Raw genomic sequence first — 17,982 nt, 5'->3', positions numbered from 1 at the left:
TCCCGCCAAGGCGTGTCGAAAGCCCAAACATATCCAATCATGCCTCAGTGTATAGCTCCTGTGTTTCGATTTAAAATAAGAAAAAAAAAAGATGCTAACAATAATCTCCAAAATAGCAAAGACGAGAAAGAGTTGAACATAAGGTTGATGACTGGCGGGGAGAGTCGAGCAAGGAAGCCCGAGTCTTCTAAATGAAAGGCTGCTCTATTCCGCTATTGGAAATTATATATATATATATAAATATAAAAAAGTTCATGTTCACGGCTCGATGACACGTGACCGAGCCGTCCAGCCAATGGGAAGCCGAGTCGGCTCGTAAAGTTGAAGCGCTGTGTTGTAAATTTTCATAAACAACAACGGATTTATGGCCCGGCGCTGGGGACGGAGGGTGAGAGAGAGAAAGGGTGGGTGATGGAAAGGGGAGGAGAGAGGCTGGAGAAGGAGAAAGGGAAGGGAAGGAGGGGGTGCAGGTCGCCATCAGGCGCCATCTTACCGAGAGAGGAGGAGAGGGAACGCAGAGTTCAACATCCGCAGGCAGCCAGTCCCACCTCGCATCCTCATAGTTCAAATTCTTTAACTTCACTGTTTATCTAACCTCTCACACAGAACAGACTTTAAAAATGGCCTGCACAGGTGACCGAATATGGAGAACCTGTTATGCATATGTTCACACTTTCTGCTTCGACGAAAGTGTGAACATATGCAGACAGGTTCTCAAAGGATACACGCGCAACCTTTATATATATATATATATATATATATATATATATATATATATATATATATATATATATATATATATATATATATATATATATATATATATATATATATATAGATAGATAGATAGATAGATAGATAGATAGATAGATAGATAGATAGATAGATAGATAGATAGATAGATAGATAGATAGATAGATAGATAGATAGATAGATAGATAGATAGATAGATAGATAGATAGATAGATAGATAGATAGATAGATAGATAGATAGATGAAATGTATTCAGATATATATATGGCTCACTTACAAGTGTGCCAAATGTGGTAGTCTGTAGTTTATAACCTTTACTTTCCCTGTAATTATGTTCGTAATAAAAACATGTGCAGGTCGTAGCATTTTTTTCCCCTTAACATTCTTTATGCTCCATTACACTTTTAATGTGCCTCCCATTCATTTGGAAGTTGCTGGCTTTACAGTTAGCACACAGCCTAAATTAATCACAGTACTAGTTACTGGCACATTGTCAATTAGAGCTACCAACGCAACAAAAAAAAAAAAAAATGCCGACTAATGCTTATCCAAGCACTTTTGGAAGCCTTCAATTCTAGAGGCGTGTATATACAGTAGATGGGAAGTCGAGGCAGAAACAGCACTCATGTGAATATTCAGATTTATTGATCAGGACACCTACATTTCCATTCAGTGATGAATTTTTATTTAATTAAAGCACACATCCGTCTCGAAACAAGGCCAATTCCCGGGAGGAGACAATGCATTTGCTATCATCAAAAGAAATTGACATCCGTTCGCTTGGAAAATTTCCTGATTTAATTTCAATCTGTGAAAGCTCGATGTATAAAAGGGAACATGTTAGGTAGTTTTCGTTCAACGGAATGTTGGTTCAGTAGTAATCAGTCACATGCACGATCATTTGTGTTGATATAGCTATCTACAAAAACATAGCTAAAAATAAAGTTGAAATATTTATTTCCCTTAGCTGTTCAGTATTTAAAATGCAAAGCAGCAGAAATCACACAATCATTTTTGAAACTCAAACACTCGAATATGTGCACGCTTGAAAAGTGAAGAAACATGTCCCTTATTATCCCTAAACATATGTAATGTTATTTAATTCTCTCTATCTCCGTCTTTAATGTTTAGGCTCCACCGGGTCTGCGCTGCCGGGTTCCCCATCTGCGGATTCGGTGTGATCGTCGCCCTGTTTCATCTCCTCGTGGTTGGACTCTTCCTTGTGGTCCTTCTTCCACTTCATTCTGCGGTTCTGGAACCAGATTTTGATCTGTCTCTCGGAGAGGCTGAGGGCATGGGCGATCTCGACCCTCCGCCTGCGGGTCAGGTACCGGTTGAAGTGGAACTCCTTCTCCAGCTCCAGGGTCTGGTGCCGGGAATAGGTCTGCCGGCCTCGCTTTCGGGTTGGATCTGCAGAGAAGACGAAAAATAATAAGTTAGATGCCTGTATTACAGTTATTTAATCATTATTATTATTATTATTATTATTATTATTATTATTATTATTATTATTGTTTTTGTTATTATTTTTCGGAAGCTGGCAATGAAAAAAAAACAACCAAACACTTATAGCTGCAGGCACAATGTTTTCCTCTATGGTATTTCATTGTTGTGGTTTGTATTTTCGTATTACTTCAAATTTCCTCAACAGACACAAGCCTTTTTTTGTTGATGTTATTTTGTTGTTTGTTTTTGACACTGTAAAGTGGCCGTGTTGGAGTCATTTGCACATGTCTGTAACCTCTGGTGTCACGAAGGCCTTTCCAACTAAAAGCCTATAATGGTCTTCCCACACACACACACACACACACGCACACACACACACACACACACACACACACACACACACACACACACACACACACACACACCAGTTCTCACTATATATATATATATATATATATATATATATATATATATATATATATAAGGTTTCATTGTGCTCTAAATCCATCTGACGGAAATTGTGAGTCATATTGATCCTGGTTCTCAGAGAATAACACAGCCTCTGCGGTGCAGACTCAATTAGAAGGAAGCTGCAGAGTACGGGGGAGCTGATTTACGCCACAGACCGGACTCTTTTACAGCCACAAAGGGGGAGAAGAGGCTGTAAGAGTAATAGGAGTGCAGAGGAAAAACCCCCAGCGGCAAGTCTCTGCCTATAGTGAACACACGGGAGCTTTGGTCAAATGAATTTATGGCTGCAGAACTCATTAGCTGCGCAATAAAAGTTTTACGATTCTTTCCATGCGACAGAAATGAGCGCGTGGATATTAATCGAACTGCTAAGGTCCGGCGTAAGTATTGTTTTTTTAATGTCATTGTGGTTTGGGGTCAGAACTTACCCGATGCCCTCATCCAAGGGTACATACGGTACTGTTTGTCCGGAGGCGAGGTGAGGGGTCCCGGTCCCGGATGACAGCAGCTCCCGCTGAACAGGCGGCCCTGATCAAGCGGGCTGCTGCAGTCCTGAGTGTGTATGTCCCGTCCCAGGCCACATCCTGAGATAAACACGGGGTTCAGACTCTGGTAGGCTGCGTTACTGACGCTGTAAACTCCAGGGAGGGATGGCGTAAACGTGACGGCCGCAGTCCGACTGTTCTCCCCTCCAGGTCCAATGCCACAAGACGCTCGCTCGACGATCGGAAACAGAGAACTACCCGGCGCAGATTTGCAAAGGAGACTGTCCACATAATAAGAACTCATAATTTTTTCCCCCTTTTTTCACCCCCGCTCTGATTTGTTGGCCCAGAATCCTCAGTGTCGTTTTTACGAGGTAGCTTGATATATGACAGCAATACACCCTAGATTTACACCAAACCCCATTTTTGCTCTGGACTAAAGAACTCAGCCATGTGACTAAGGCCCGGTTGCTCTCATCCAATCAGCAGAGGCGTGGATGTCGCGATGGCACCGGACCACGGAGCGGGATCAACACCTCACACGCATAAACACGTAGAGTCGAATAAACACGCTGCAGAGAAATTCTCGCAATCTAAATGATGTTTAGATGCAGTTACAGTCATAACGGCATCATGTCGCTTCCCTCCTTCCTCACCAAGAGACTGGAAATGCATTATTTTTTGTTCGTTTTAATATTTTTACTTACATCTAGTGGCGTGTAACTATTCTAATAAATGCAATAATAGACGGCGTTGGTATATTAACAGTGAGACTGCTCGTTTACTCCTTTTTAACACCTTACACTAGATTAACTATTGAACATGTAGAAATGTAACGAAATAATGGTGAACGTGTTTTGAATCTTTTACGAGTATTTTAAACGAATCAGTTAAGTGACTTGGTGAAAAACTCCATTTTATGCAAATACATCTCTATTTATGTTCTGTATTAATATCACTGAAGCTGAAGATGTAATTCAACTTTAACTTAAACAATTTTGTCTTTGAATTTAACACACACACTTGAGTTAGATATGTAATTTATGAAAAGCTCCTTCAATTTAAAATGACAAGAAAAAACAGACTTATAATAATAAAATTTCTGTTATTATTATTATTATTATTATTATTATTATTATTATTATTATTATTATTATTATTATTATTATTATTATTATTATTATTATTATTATTATACACACATTGTATAATTGTATATTATTGTATATATATATAACATTTTTCAAAATGCACTGCAACTACACCTACACGTCCATCAGGATTAAAACCATGCCCAAGGCAACCGAGGAAATATTACCAGTGGCCCTCCCCTTTAATTGAATTGCAGGTATAAAAAAAATAAAAAATAAAAATAAATAAAAATAACAAGAACAAGAACAGAAAACACACGACTAACGTATGACCTACTTCCCTACTTATTCATTGACGAATAATATTTATTAATAGTAATAAATAGTACATTTATAATCGGTACATTTAGTCAATTCAAACGTCTTTTAAATAAACACAATATGTCATTGCTTTTCATCCTTGACAAAAATAGCAACAATTTGAAAAAGTACTATGACATGCACCTAATGTATTTATATTATTACTACTACTACTACTACCACTAATAATAATAACAATAATAATAATAATAGTAATTATTATTATTATTATTATTATTATTATTATTATTATTATTATTATTATTATTATTATTTGCCTTAAAATTTTAAGCTGTCGAGGCTACTTAAAACATGCCGATGCCCTCAATAACCTATCAATATCAGGAATGATGAAACGTATTACTAAATATAAACGAAATAAAACTACAACAGTCTAATCTACACATTAAGTGATAATTCTAGTTTCTGTTTCCATCCCACCTCACTTCAGTTATTTGTGTCAGGGTTATTACTTTTTACTGTCACTTAGTGCCACTCGCGTTAGAATTCTTTACTTTTTTGACATTAGATCCTCTTTGTAAGAGCTACTGCAAGAAAAGACATGAAATATAGTAGAAGTCGAGGAAAAAACATACTAATTTGAATTTTCAGCTCTATCAAAGAAGCTTGGCTCAACATAAATAAATAAATAAATAAATAAATAAATAAATAAATAAATAAATAAATAAATGCCACTCCGAGGAAGGAAAAAAAAAGAAACACCAGTAAAAATGTAGACCTCCGTTGTGCGCATGAGCAGCAGTTATCCGGCGGAAGCCACATAGTTAAATCTTCACTGTGTCGCCTTTCGCCTTCTCAGAGCTGCACCAGCTTCTGCGGTGAGACTGTAAAAAAGGTGTGAAATTATTTTCCTTGACTCTTAAAATGTTACTACAGTTTGTTCCCTCTGCGCTGCTTCGCCGGGGAGGAGCTGTTCAAACGGCAAAAACAGCAGTGACGTTGATGGAAAAGTGTCGCCACCTCCTGTCAATTTGTGGGTATTGCGAGGTGCAGGAGGTAGTTTCCAGCTGCGTCAACCTTTTTGTAGATTTGTGACATTACTTCAGGAATGAAAACAGGTCAGAGAAGAGGGGACGTGGCAGAGGTAATGTGTCTCCATGGTTATGACATTTTCAGCAGCAAATATGATTTTTTTTTTTTATCAGAACAATTTAAAGCTCGTTGTTGGTTTCGACTCCAGCGCCCCAGTTTGTTCCGCCACTCCATTATGGATCAAAATAAAGAGCAAAGGGCGGAAGGTTCCCAGGTGGAAACAAAGGAGAGTTCCAAATGACCGTGAGTCCTGCGCGTTCCCTCTGTCGGATAGGAATCCAATAAAGCTGATCATTTCCGCTCGGCCTTTTGTCCCAGATCCCAATCACACAGAAAGAGAAGGAGGGTGGGGTTGGGAGGGGGGGGGGGGGGGGACAAATGGGTGCCATTCTGGAAACGGTCTAATTGTGTCTGGACGGCCATAAAGCCATTAAAACTGGAATGCCAGACAGTGTATAGCAGAGCAGGCGCTTTTATTACGCTGTCTCTGGCCGAGTCTTTGAAGTTTGGGTCCATCTGCGTCCACCCCAAACGCGTCACAACACCACTCCTGTTGGACTCGGTTGAGTCTTAGAAGGAAAGGCAGTCAATACTTTTTGTTGTTGTTGTTGTTTCTCCAGAGTCCATGAGAGCTTGTTCCATTAGAACACGTTGATTGAAAAGAAACCTTGCATTATTTAATAAAGTGCATGTGTGCCAAACGCTTTCTCAAACATGCGGGGACTTGAACCAGCGCCGCTATCAGGGCATCCACATTTATAATCTACAAGCAGCAAGATATGCTTCCCTGGAAAACATGTGACTTAGAAATAATCATATTTGTATTATATTTAACTGTAGCAGCAAAGAAACGTTTTAAGCGGATCTGGTCTGTCTACAAGGCCGTTCAGTGGGCTTGTCATATCTGTGCTGAGCTGGACACAAACACGCCGGGCGCTTTCTTCTGAGCTTCAGCTGTCGAAGATCTCAGTGTCTCTTCTTTTAGTGTGCGTGAGCGTGTGCGCGTCCCCTCTCGCCTCGTAGCGCTTTGCACCCCATAAAAGGTTATAGCCGTAATTGTCTTTTATGGCTGTATACAGCTAACAACATCCTCTGCCAAGACGCAACTCTTTCCCCAAAACACACCCACATACACACTCACTCACACACATACACACTCACTCACACACATACACATACACACTCTCACCAATAGTTGCTTTTTAATTACTGTGCGTTCGTGTGTAAAAACTGTCCAAATAACTTAGCTTAAAATAAGCAAATAAGTGAATAAATAAAATAAAAAAATATATATATAAATATATAACTAACTAACTAACTAACTAAATAAATAAATAAATAAATAAATAAATAAATAAATAAATAAATAAATAAATAAATAAATAAATAAATTTAAGACAATATATTTTCTGCATGCAATCTTATTTGTGGGCACCTTTTACGCAGGCAAAACTAGACTGACTAAAACACAATCCTAAAATGAAAGTCCGACGACCAACGCTTTCGAGATATAATTTGTTTTATTTAATAAATAATACAAATTACATATATGAACCAAACGTCTGACGGTCAGAAGACCGTGCGAGGTATTCAATGGATAGCCTACAGTGTTTCCTTTTCTCTCTCTAACAAACATGGCGTCCCTTAATTGGAAATGTCACTCCCTGAAATTCAGTCAGACGTGTTATTTTTTTTTTCTTTTTTCTTTTTACAGTGATGCCAGCAAATCTATGTGACCCAAAGTCTAAATAAAAACAACAAACAAACATATTGTAGGTAGTTGAACGATATAGGTAGTCGATGACAGAAACTATACCTGTGATAAGATCTATTAGGAATTTCTAAGAGATATGAGCGGTGTGTGTATCAATGCGAGCTGTTTTTCCCACTACGGTTTTTAAAGTTAGTCTCAAATTCAGGGCCATCTGTCATAGTTCTATTACTTATAGAGAAAAGACAGTAAAATTAACACAGTTTCTTTCATAAACTATACGTTTAGACAACAAATATAACTAAACAAAACAGACACACACACACACACACACACACTTGGCTAGAAACATCCATACACAAACGAGCACAATAAAAAGGAGCAGGCCAATTAATTAAACACTTTAACGAGGTATTAATTCAAATCAACAAAGCAATTAAAACAACTAAAAACAATGGGCACTGTCAGAATTGTGCAATTTAAAGGTAGTAGCATCAAACTAATCTCCGACATGCTATTTTTTTCTTTTACAAGACAAATAATTCTATAAGATGTTATATAGTACAATAAGACGAGGGAGTTTTTAAAAACAAATGTCCAGCTGATCTGCTCACAGCCTAGATATCCTGTGTCAAATCTGCGCGTAATTCAGTCGTCTTTCGGCGCGCCGTCCTTGTTAAACTTCTTCATCTTCATCCTGCGGTTCTGGAACCAGATTTTGACCTGTCTCTCGGTGAGGTTCAGCAGTCGAGCCACCTCGTACCTGCGGTCCCGGGTCAGGTAGGTGTTAAAGAGGAACTCCTTCTCCAGCTCCAGGATCTGGTGCTTGGTGTAAGGGCAGCGCTTCTTTCTCGTGGCGCTCGCGTGGAGCCAGTTGGACACAGGGTTATCTAGAAAGAATGTGGAAAGGAGTGGGTGTGTGTGGGGGAGATCAAGTACTGGTTCTACTTTGAGGAATATTTCAAAATTGATTTTATCAATATTAATAATAATAATAATAATAATAATAATAATAATAATAATAATAATAATAATAATAATAATAATAATAATAATAATAATAATAATAAAAATAATGGATCAGTAACATATGTCAAGTGAAAGACGCATCATGTCTAAATACAGCTGTCCACCTTTCTGCAGCCTCCAACATCTGATACTGCAACGTGAGCCCTTCACAGCCCTCCATAAGGTAATGGCACGTTCAGAATGCCCACTGACATCATGCACCTCGCACCTCGTGGCTTTTATGTGTAAAAATAGCTGAAACATAAAAGATCGTAGAGCGGACTAACTTACTTGGGTCCAGGGCCGGTTTGTCTTCGCCCTCTGTGCTCAGCTCCCCTCCCTGCGCGGACAACTCGTCCTTCTCTCCGGGTGACGGTGTCGCCACCGTGCCGTTGGCGTAATCGGAGAGCAGCAGCGCCGTGTGAGATCCCGGTGGCGTCCCCAGACCCTCCGGTTTGATCGCATAGTGATGGTGACTCGGCGGTAATCCAGTCATTGACACGGGTTCAAGAAGCCAAGACTGGTAGCGGGCGTCCGTCTCCGCGGCCATCGGGCCTTGCGGATGCCCGTAGTGGTGATAAACAGAGGAGACGGCGCCTGGGAACTGAGCCGGGACGTGGTTCCATGACGGCCCGAAAACGGGGGTTTTGGACGGGAAGCCGCAAGCTCCGAGCTCGCTGTGGTCAACCACAGGGGCGGGCTGTCTGGCGTGCTGGACACCGACACCGGAGGGGTACCTCGGGGTGGAGAGCTCCTCGCTTTCAGGCAGGATAAGGGAATCGACGTAGTAGCTCGTGAGTGCTCCGGACGTCGACATGGCAGGGAAATTAGACCGATTTCACATGTACGCAGTCATACAACAGATACATGCAAAGTAAAACAAAAAACACACATTCCCCAAAAGCACATACACACACATACACACACACACACATACAAATGCACGCGCAGCAAAGCGCAGCCTCACAAAATAACAATGTGGAGAAATCAAGTAGCAACTTGGCCCCATGCACGGAGAACTACAGTGGGGAAAGTAATGGGGAGCCACGCCGCGATGCCATTGGGCAGCCGAGACACGTGATCATAAAGCCGAACAATAAAAGATAAATCAATCCCTGCAGTCATTAAATACTCAGCCTGCTCCACTATAACAAGCACTGTTTTTTATAAATGATCAAGATTTGAACATCTGTACAGAGTGAGATTTTAATATATATATATACTGTATATATATATGAATGAAAAAAGAGAGAAGAGTCAACAATAGCACTGCTACTTACAGCCATTCAAATCCCTTCCTTGGTTATCCAAAACGATACAATATGTATTTGGAAGCCTTATTTTACGAGTTACTTTATTGGACACGTAAGCGCTCCGCCGCTGCCGCTCGCCAAAACACATTTAGAAACACCCGCGTATTAAAGAGGAACTTTGTAACTCGAGGATTGAAGCAATGCAAGGATAAATTACGACCAAAACACATTGCGTCCTGTTTTTATTTTTGCTCCGAAGGCTGCGGGAAACATCATCCAATGTGCGCCAGTTTCCCATGTTTGGAGTCTCAGAAGTCGCTGAATGAAGCACAGATATTGTGTCGCTTTTGTTATTTTCTGATGCAAGATATATTTGAGCTCCGGTTTCATTATTATTATTATTATTATTATTATTATTATTATTATTATTATTATTATTATTATTATTATTATTATTATTATTATTATTATTATTGTTGTTGTTGTTGTTGTTGTTGGTGGTGGTGGTGGTCCTACAACTTGTCTATATTTCTATCGTTTGTTTTGCATTAGTAGTTTCATCATTATATCATTAGGGACACTCTTTATCATATACTTTATAAATTGTGGGTTATTTTGGCAACAGCAACAACAACAACAAAGAAAGATTTATTCATTTAGGTGAGTTTATTTACAATTAAAAATATATATAAATGCAAAGGGATCATCTAAATGATCCCTTGGTTAACGTGCTGGAAAAGTAGGACACAACTAATTTTCTCTGCGTCTCCTCGTCCAGATATATATTCTTTAACTATTATTTTTAAATAAAAAAAATGAAGACTGAATTAAAGACAGGCGACAGGAAAGTAACAAAAGTGTAGTTTTTGTGCAATGTCCAATCTATTTTATTTATTTAAGAAGTAACAAAGATATATATATATATATATATATATATATATATATATATATATATATATATATATATATTTATTTTTTTTATTTTTTTTTTCTTTTTCAAAAGTTTGTCAGATGTAAGATTTGGTTAAAAAAAATAATGAGAGTGTAACTTCGGCATTCTTTAAATCATAATATCAAGCGGTAAATTAGCAATGATAATGAGTAAATACATTAAGTAAGACTTGTATTTAAACTGTATCCAATAATACTGACTAAATTAGCCGAACCATGTGGCACAATATCAAAAACCCAATTCGTAACGTCTTTTCATATATCTCTCCGTGTAAGAGATTAATGGTAAATTACAGTTTGCTTAACTCGACGTCCGTTTCTATTTACACCGCCGTTATCACTTGCGCTGCCCTTGCATGTTGGTTTCATCGCCACCATTAACAAACGAACTCCTAATACCTGCCAGCAGCCCGAGACTCGGTGTAACATGACGCTCAGAATAGTGCTAAAATTAACCTTAACTGTAGTCCATGTATTTTTCACCCTTCAAAAAAATAAAATAAAAATAAATAAAAAATAGCGACAAAATTAGATTGTGTTTTAAATGTGGTTCCTGAAAGTTTGAGTTTATAAAATGCTGAAGCACCTAAGCTCAAATAAATGTGCGGGAATATTGTGCCAGACTTGAGTAATGCGCAAAAATAATTAAAATACCACGAGTTAATATCTTAAGACATTTCTAAACTGTTAAACATACAAAAATACATTCATATATTTAATAGCTCAATTTATGCACTGAGTCACTTTTAAATGTATAAAATCATTTTATTCTCAATCGTGTGTATATTAAGCGTGAAAGCAAACAAAACAGCACCAAGTCACTTTTAATTTAAAAAAATAAAAATAAAAAATGGAGGTTTGAGTTTATGCATGCCCATTTTCTAATAGTCTAGCTCTAATGTAGTCTTATGGGCTTAGAAGCTGCAACTTTGGGTTTTGCTGCACGACCCTGGTGTATTATTTCATGCAAGCATATAAACAGTCTGGCCAACACCCTTACAAGGCCACAGGGAATTGAAGCCGCGCAGATTTTCTGCATTCTGCACAGCATACAGAAGAGGATGTGGGAAAGGAAAGACTCCGAGGTGTCTAGAATGCACAATCTGATTTCCAATCACCTCTCTGGTGTACTTGCACAGTATCCAAGCAGCAGACATCAAACAAACCGAGCAAGGAAGGAAAGGAGGATGAGACGAGCGGCTGCAATGCGCCTATTTGTTCACTAAAACCTCGAACGGACAAACAAGAACGAACAAACACCTTTGCAGCAGGAAAAGACGCCACCACGCCAATGGCTCTCAGGGCTGTAAAAGCTTTTAAATCAGGGTGTCTTTTTCAGCCCCCGCGGTTTACCGCAGGGGCTATTCACTTCTTTTGCTTCTGCAGATAACAGCCTGTCTGGCGGATCTGAAAATCGCCATAAAGCCCCCCATTCCTCCTCCTTTTGTGTTTGGAGCCACTATTGCGCAGAGGAAGCATCCGGTCTCATTGCCCGCGGAGGTCGCTGTTGCCCCATTCACCTTCCCCTTCCCCTCCACTGCTGCAGTGGTCGTAACCGAGGCCTTGTCTGGCGTGTCTGCGTCACTGCTAATAGCGGAAAACGTTGTAATGCTTTATCCCAAATCCAGCACGCAAACTGCGTCGGAGTTTTGGGCACAAATATTCGAGCCCAGTCCCACTTGTTGTGTATGTAGCAAGATTGTAAGGGTTTCAAGGAAAACAAGAAAAATATTTGGACACAAAGACCGAAAGCAACCAGCCCAGCCCCTCCCCGATTTATTACCTATCCATCCAAACACCTATACACATTGAGGGGGGAAAAAAAGTCCCACCATCTTTATTTCTCCAAACTGCCTTCCGCTTGGTCTCGAGGTTTGCAACTGGGGCAATTAAGACAGTTTCATGTTGCAGAGTTAAGAAATGGACCCCCAACAACATGAAACTACCTAAACCACTCGACAGTCGATCCGGGGCCTCAAGAGGAATACAATCGGCCGGTTCGTAATGCGCCGTGGTGGTCGCTTCCGTCATCATGTTTCCAAAAAAAAAAAAAGAAAAAGAAAAAAGCACAGCGTCTTGCTATAGCACAGCATTCTACAAACTACATGTGTAGATAAGCCACCGAGACAATGCGCAACAACAACAACGAAAAAAAGGAGGCAGAATCACAAAGGCGAATGGACTCACCCGAATCCTCGATCTGTTTATCCCATTAATTCCCGGATTGACGCGTATGGAAACAGTTTATCCACAGAGCCTTCGGTTACTAATAGCCTGTGAGACGGGCCTCCTCTCCGTGCGACAGGCTCTCTCACAACTGAAGCAGCTCTTCGAGGAGAGGGAGAAAGCTCATATACCAGCCAGTCATAAAACTCTACAATAGCCGGCTGGGCATGCAGCAGGACGGCTTATACAGCCTAATATCTTAATTATTTCCGATGGTCTCAGAAACGGTCCTTTCTCAACAAAACAAAAGGACCTCCAGAGTTAGGAAGTCTGTTTGATTTCATCCGTTGACTATTTAATCAGTATATATATGTATTTCTTTTACCCCTGTGCTAACAAGCAAAACATATTATTATCCACTTTGCAAAAATTCAAGCTGCTAGTCTTGAGTCCGAGCTGATAATTTATTAGGCATTACACAAAAAAAAAACACACCTGTACACAGAAATATACAACCAAAAATATTCCTCCTTCACACTGCTTTTGTTCTCAGTGTGAACAAAGTTACAATTTACACATTTAACTCGAACATGTAGAGGCAGCCCATGTCTCATGAAACATCACATTCTGATTGATTTTTCAGCCTTGGAGATTCCATTGTTCAAATGTGAATTTGTCTGGAAATTTTATGCACAACTCCAGGAATTAATGAGTATATTTTCCGAATTTAGACAGCGGCTCATTTAGGAATTTAAACCTAATTCCCTGGTATTACTTTGTATACATTTTTGCATTGTGTGTGTAGGCGTGTGTGTGTGGGGGGGCGTGTGTGCGTGTGTGTGTGTGTGTGTGTGTGGGGGGGGGGGGGGGGGGGTTGTGCATGTGTGTGTGTGTGTATGTTTGTGTGTGTGTGTGTGTGTGTGTGTGCGTGGGGGTGGGCGTGTAGGGGTTTGTGGGTGTGTGTGTTGGTATGTGTGTGTGTGTGTGTGTGTGTGTTGGGGGAGTGGAGGGTATTCAACTGCACTGATCCTTCCCTACAACAGATGTAACAATACAAAAACACACGAGAAACAGTCACAGCTAAAACACCCAAAGATGTTTTTTTTTTGTTTTTTATGTTTTAACTTTTTTTTTTTTTCTTTTTTATTCTCAGAAGGCCAGACACGATGATGGGCCGTGAGAGAAGGCTGCATCTCTCAGGGAAATGAAACTTTGAGCTTGGAGTTGAGGAATTTGGAGGATAGCTTGTCAATAAATTCATCCAAACTTTTTGTTCCCTTTTTGAGTCGCTGTTTATCATGAAAATCCATAGTTGGAGGTGAGCTCCCGGATCCTATTCTCCCGCGTCATTTTCTTAAGCTTCATCCTGCGGTTCTGGAACCATATCTTGACCTGTCTGTCCGTCAGGTGGACGCTCTTGCTGATCTCTAGGCGGCGCTCTCGGGTCAGGTACATGTTGAAGAGGAACTCCTTCTCCAGTTCCAGGGTCTGGTGTTTGGTGTACGGGCAGCGTTTCTTTCGGCCACTTTTCGCTGTCAGCCAGTTGGCCGTGTTTTCGCTTTTTGTGTCTCCTAGAAGGATGGCAGATAAATAGTTTGTTTGTTTTTTTGTGCTTTTACGCAGTGAGGATCATGAATGCAAGAGCAAAGTAGCTTAAGCACATATGATTATGAAGCACACCACAACAAACATGAACACATGATCTTACTCAGACGTGTCTGTGTGTTTTTGTATATTTTAAATAATATAATTTTCACATCCAAACTGTGGGCGTCCATCGGTGTATTTTAAACCCAGAAAAAAATTCAGTTTTATTCATAAAGCCTTAAAAGAAATATTAAAATCAATTTTGGTCACCCTAATCGCCCTTTAATGATATTTACACACAAACAGACGTCTTTATGTGACTTTACATTACTAAGACATTGTGTAATATCTTCCATACTAATTTTGACAGAAAAAAAGAGAAAAAACGGATACATTTTTAGCAAGACTGAAATTATAGTCTTGCCTGTTGGCGCAGCTGGTTCCTTCAAACAACAACAAGACGATATTATTCCAGCTTCTTCTCACGTCTCATTTTTCACCCATTTTTTTCCCTTATTGTTTAGATCAGCTAAGGAGAGCTAGCTTTTTTTGTTGTTGTTTTTTTCCTATGTCTGTTCAGCAAAACTGTGCCCGGGGGTTAGTAGCTATAAACACATTTTAAAGGACGGCTGTAATAATAAACATGTCTGGAGAAGAAAAATCACAAACGCACCAAAACATGTGCCACGAGTTAAAGCACGTAAAAGTTCAAATGTACAAATCTGAATGGTGACTGAAAATGTAAAAAAAAAAAAAAAAAAAAAAAATCAATCAATCAATTTCTCTTCTGCCAGTTTCCTCAACCGTAAAATAATGGCACGGTCTTTTGCAGCTTTCTATCTATAAACAACGTTTACACCAATAACGCACAAGGGGAAAGTATATCTAGAATCATGTTTTGGAGTAAAAATCTTAGAAAATGTTACCTGTTACCTAGTGCCATACATGCGTGTAGGCCTGTGCGCCAGTTTCCACAGCGGTCTATCACTGAAAATATCTCTAATCGTAAAATTTTAGAAGTTATCTAATTTGATCATTTGAAATTTGATAGCTAGGTGACGCCTAGCTCATAAGCTCTATGTTTGGGTTTTGACGCATAATAATAATAATAGTAATTCCAAAACCGGGTTCATGCAATACTTTGTGAATGCCATGTTTACAAACACGTGCCTCCACGTCTGACTGTAGACCAGACCGTAGCATAAGACAAGACAGGTGCCATTAAAAAATCTCCCTCTACCTGTTTGCCACCTAAACAAGGCTGACCACACCAAAGTCCCGCAACGATTACCTTTAGTGGCCTTTGCTCGTCTCTCCTTGTCATTCTCCTCCGCCTCCTCTGCAGAGGAGGCTTCACCGTCCGAGGAGTCGCGCCCCTCCTCGGTGCCCGACGCTGCTTGAGGCGGCAGGTCTGTGGCTTCCTCCGCGTCCTTCCCCTTCTTCTCCGCCGTGGCTGGGACAGACGCAGAGGTTGGTGGCGAGTGGAAGCGAGCGTGGTCGGCGGGGTGCTGCAGGCCAAAATGAGAATGGGAAGGGGAAGGGTTCGACTGGGGGCCGTTGTTGGCGCTGTAAAGTTTATGAGAATGTGCGTGCGTCTGAGACAAGCGGAAGAAGCCCGGCACAGGCACCGACCCCCCGCCGCCCCCAACTCCACCACCACCACCACCACCTCCGCCGCCATCGGTGACTGTGCAAGAAGAAGTCAATCTTGAATATGTAAGGTCTTCGGCGGTGGAGGCTTTGGGACACTTGGGTTGCTCGTACAGGCAGTAGGTGCTCTCTTCCTTGATGTTCTGCGGGAAAGTGCACGGTGCGACCTGGGGACCCACAGAGTGCTCTTGGTCCATACGACATGACCTCTGCGCGTCCATCCACATCTCCATGCTGGACATGTATGCACCTGAGGTGGACACCACATTCTGGGGGCCGACCTCGCTCCGTTTAGTCATACCTGGGAAGTATCCATAGTTGTGTAGTCCGTAAGGCACTTCTACTGCGGTGCTGTGCGGCACGCACACCGCACTCCCGGCATAGTGACCCCCGCCGCTCTCGGTGCGGGCGCTGATCAGGGAGTCCACTAAAAATGCGTTTCCAGACGGGCTGTCCGAACATGACATTATTGTAGTGTATTTTGGCGAAGGGAGAAGATAGCCCTTTCTGGCTGACATTTCTTGTGCAAAACATGCTGGATATGATTAGAGGCACCCCCCTCACCGCTGAGAGGACTGTAAAACCAATGAAAACGCAGGAAGAAGGGACAGTCCCCTCCCACTCTCAGGCTACGTAGGAGTAGAACAGAAATCCATCATGGAGCTCAAGCAGAGAAAGAAGCGGGCAGAGCAATCAGAGTGTTTCCACACCTCGTCTTAATGCACCAACCTGTGCAGAAGAGACTATAACTCCAACAATGCACATGGTTGTAATATACATACTTATTTGTTTAAATGATGAAACATGTAACAACATTTCGAAGTGTTTCAAGTATTGTAGCAATGCAAGCAAATCAAATATTCCAAAAAAAAAACTCAGCAGTTAGAGCAAGAATAATTTGGATCCTCAAAAAAAGATATATCTATTCTCAAAAGTGATAATATCTAATTTTGGGGTGATTGGGTACTAAACTAAAACCAATGTAACATCAAAATTGGTTCAACATTCACTAACATGAGGCTTTACAGTCTTTGCGTAAAGAAGTAATTTTAGACTGCATTGCCGCTGTGACCCGCCACAAACAGACATGACACAAAAAGCAACGGGCATCCCTGGCAATAAAGTCTTTAATAAGATTGCAGAAAGAAATCGCCTTTGGCATAGTGACTTTTTATCTGTTGAGTCTTCGAGCCGGAGGGCAACAGCGGGTAAAACGGAACAACGTAACACCAAAAGGCCAAATTATACGCATTTTTCCACAGAGCAAAGTCAAACCTCTTATGAAAGGTTTGGCTGTATCGCACACTTCCTGTTTTAAATTGTGCGGCCACATCATCCTCGTGAGTTTGAACTAATATTGAAAAGTCAGCAGGATAAGAGTTTGCGCATAAACCCGGTAAAAATATATACTCCTACACAAAAAGGTACTCCATTCTTAATTTCTTGTTGAACTTCAGTTTTCTCAAACGCATTTACTAGCTCGCAGTTTATTTTTAGGAATGAAATTCAGGATTTAAAAAAAAATGTTTTACACTATTTTCTAATAAATGTATTTGTATATTATGATTCATGTTGCACATTTATTATTGTGTTTCTCATAAGGTATAGATCATTTCAATAGATACATTATTTGTTCATTTTGTCTTCTTTTTTATCTTCAGAGCATATCAAAGTTAACATTAGCTTATCTATTTAAATTCTAAATACCACTACTAATAATGACAACACAAACAACAACAACAATAATAATAACAATAATCGTAATAATAATTCTCTCTGCCTATAACACTATCAATGCAGTTGCTCAAAACGTCCCTTTGGCTGTCTACTTATGCGCTCATTTTAAATAGGAAAAATCTAATAGTAATCATACTTTTAAATGCGTGTGAGAGTGTGTTTGTTTGTCTGTGTGTATCAAGCAGATCTAAATCTTTGACGCATACACGTCCTCCTGTTGAGCATTGAGACACAATAGAGCTCCAATTGTGCATCGTGGC

The 17,982-nt window shown here is 40.2% G+C and overlaps 3 protein-coding genes and 1 long non-coding RNA gene across 4 annotated transcripts; 1 reads left to right on the top strand and 3 right to left on the bottom strand.

Annotated features, from left to right (window-relative positions):
- Window positions 1-1,376: 1,376 nt before the first annotated feature.
- Window positions 1,377-4,156, bottom strand: LOC102226061 (homeobox protein Hox-A7). The gene is made up of 2 exons (XM_005802723.2): window positions 3,099-4,156; window positions 1,377-2,163 (listed from the first exon to the last, which is right to left on the bottom strand). The coding sequence occupies exons 1-2, from the start codon at window positions 3,457-3,459 to the stop codon at window positions 1,874-1,876; spliced, it is 651 nt and encodes a 216-aa protein (XP_005802780.1). The 5' UTR covers window positions 3,460-4,156; the 3' UTR covers window positions 1,377-1,873.
- A 3,201-nt stretch (window positions 4,157-7,357) lies between these two features.
- On the bottom strand, window positions 7,358-10,508 carry hoxa9 (homeobox A9). The gene is made up of 2 exons (XM_005802724.2): window positions 8,670-10,508; window positions 7,358-8,260 (listed from the first exon to the last, which is right to left on the bottom strand). Exons 1-2 carry the CDS (start codon window positions 9,193-9,195, stop codon window positions 8,019-8,021), a joined length of 768 nt encoding a protein of 255 aa, XP_005802781.1. The 5' UTR covers window positions 9,196-10,508; the 3' UTR covers window positions 7,358-8,018.
- LOC111610392 lies at window positions 9,083-14,246 on the top strand. The gene is made up of 3 exons (XR_002753642.1): window positions 9,083-9,172; window positions 13,902-14,066; window positions 14,156-14,246. It is a non-coding gene; the product is annotated as an uncharacterized LOC111610392 (long non-coding RNA).
- Window positions 13,990-16,771, bottom strand: hoxa10 (homeobox A10). The gene is made up of 2 exons (XM_005802725.3): window positions 15,627-16,771; window positions 13,990-14,319 (listed from the first exon to the last, which is right to left on the bottom strand). Exons 1-2 carry the CDS (start codon window positions 16,501-16,503, stop codon window positions 14,045-14,047), a joined length of 1,152 nt encoding a protein of 383 aa, XP_005802782.3. The 5' UTR covers window positions 16,504-16,771; the 3' UTR covers window positions 13,990-14,044.
- Window positions 16,772-17,982: the final 1,211 nt, after the last annotated feature.

This window comes from Xiphophorus maculatus, chromosome 13 (assembly GCF_002775205.1).
Source record: "Xiphophorus maculatus strain JP 163 A chromosome 13, X_maculatus-5.0-male, whole genome shotgun sequence".
In the NCBI taxonomy this organism is placed as follows: Eukaryota; Metazoa; Chordata; class Actinopteri; order Cyprinodontiformes; family Poeciliidae; genus Xiphophorus; species Xiphophorus maculatus.
Note: the sequence above shows the minus strand (reverse complement) of the source record. Positions and strands in the feature narration are given on the sequence as shown.

Bases quoted from the DNA above. Each gene is read 5' to 3' on its own strand.
- LOC102226061 (XM_005802723.2), bottom strand. From the start codon at position 3,459: ATGAGTTCTTATTATGTGGACAGTCTCCTTTGCAAATCTGCGCCGGGT. The intron at 2,164-3,098 runs GTAAGTTCTGAC...TCTTCTCTGCAG, and splicing joins CCCTTGGATGAGGGCATCGG to ATCCAACCCGAAAGCGAGGC.
- hoxa9 (XM_005802724.2), bottom strand. From the start codon at position 9,195: ATGTCGACGTCCGGAGCACTCACGAGCTACTACGTCGATTCCCTTATC. The intron at 8,261-8,669 runs GTAAGTTAGTCC...CATTCTTTCTAG, and splicing joins CAAACCGGCCCTGGACCCAA to ATAACCCTGTGTCCAACTGG.
- hoxa10 (XM_005802725.3), bottom strand. From the start codon at position 16,503: ATGTCAGCCAGAAAGGGCTATCTTCTCCCTTCGCCAAAATACACTACA. The intron at 14,320-15,626 runs GTAATCGTTGCG...CCATCCTTCTAG, and splicing joins ACGAGCAAAGGCCACTAAAG to GAGACACAAAAAGCGAAAAC.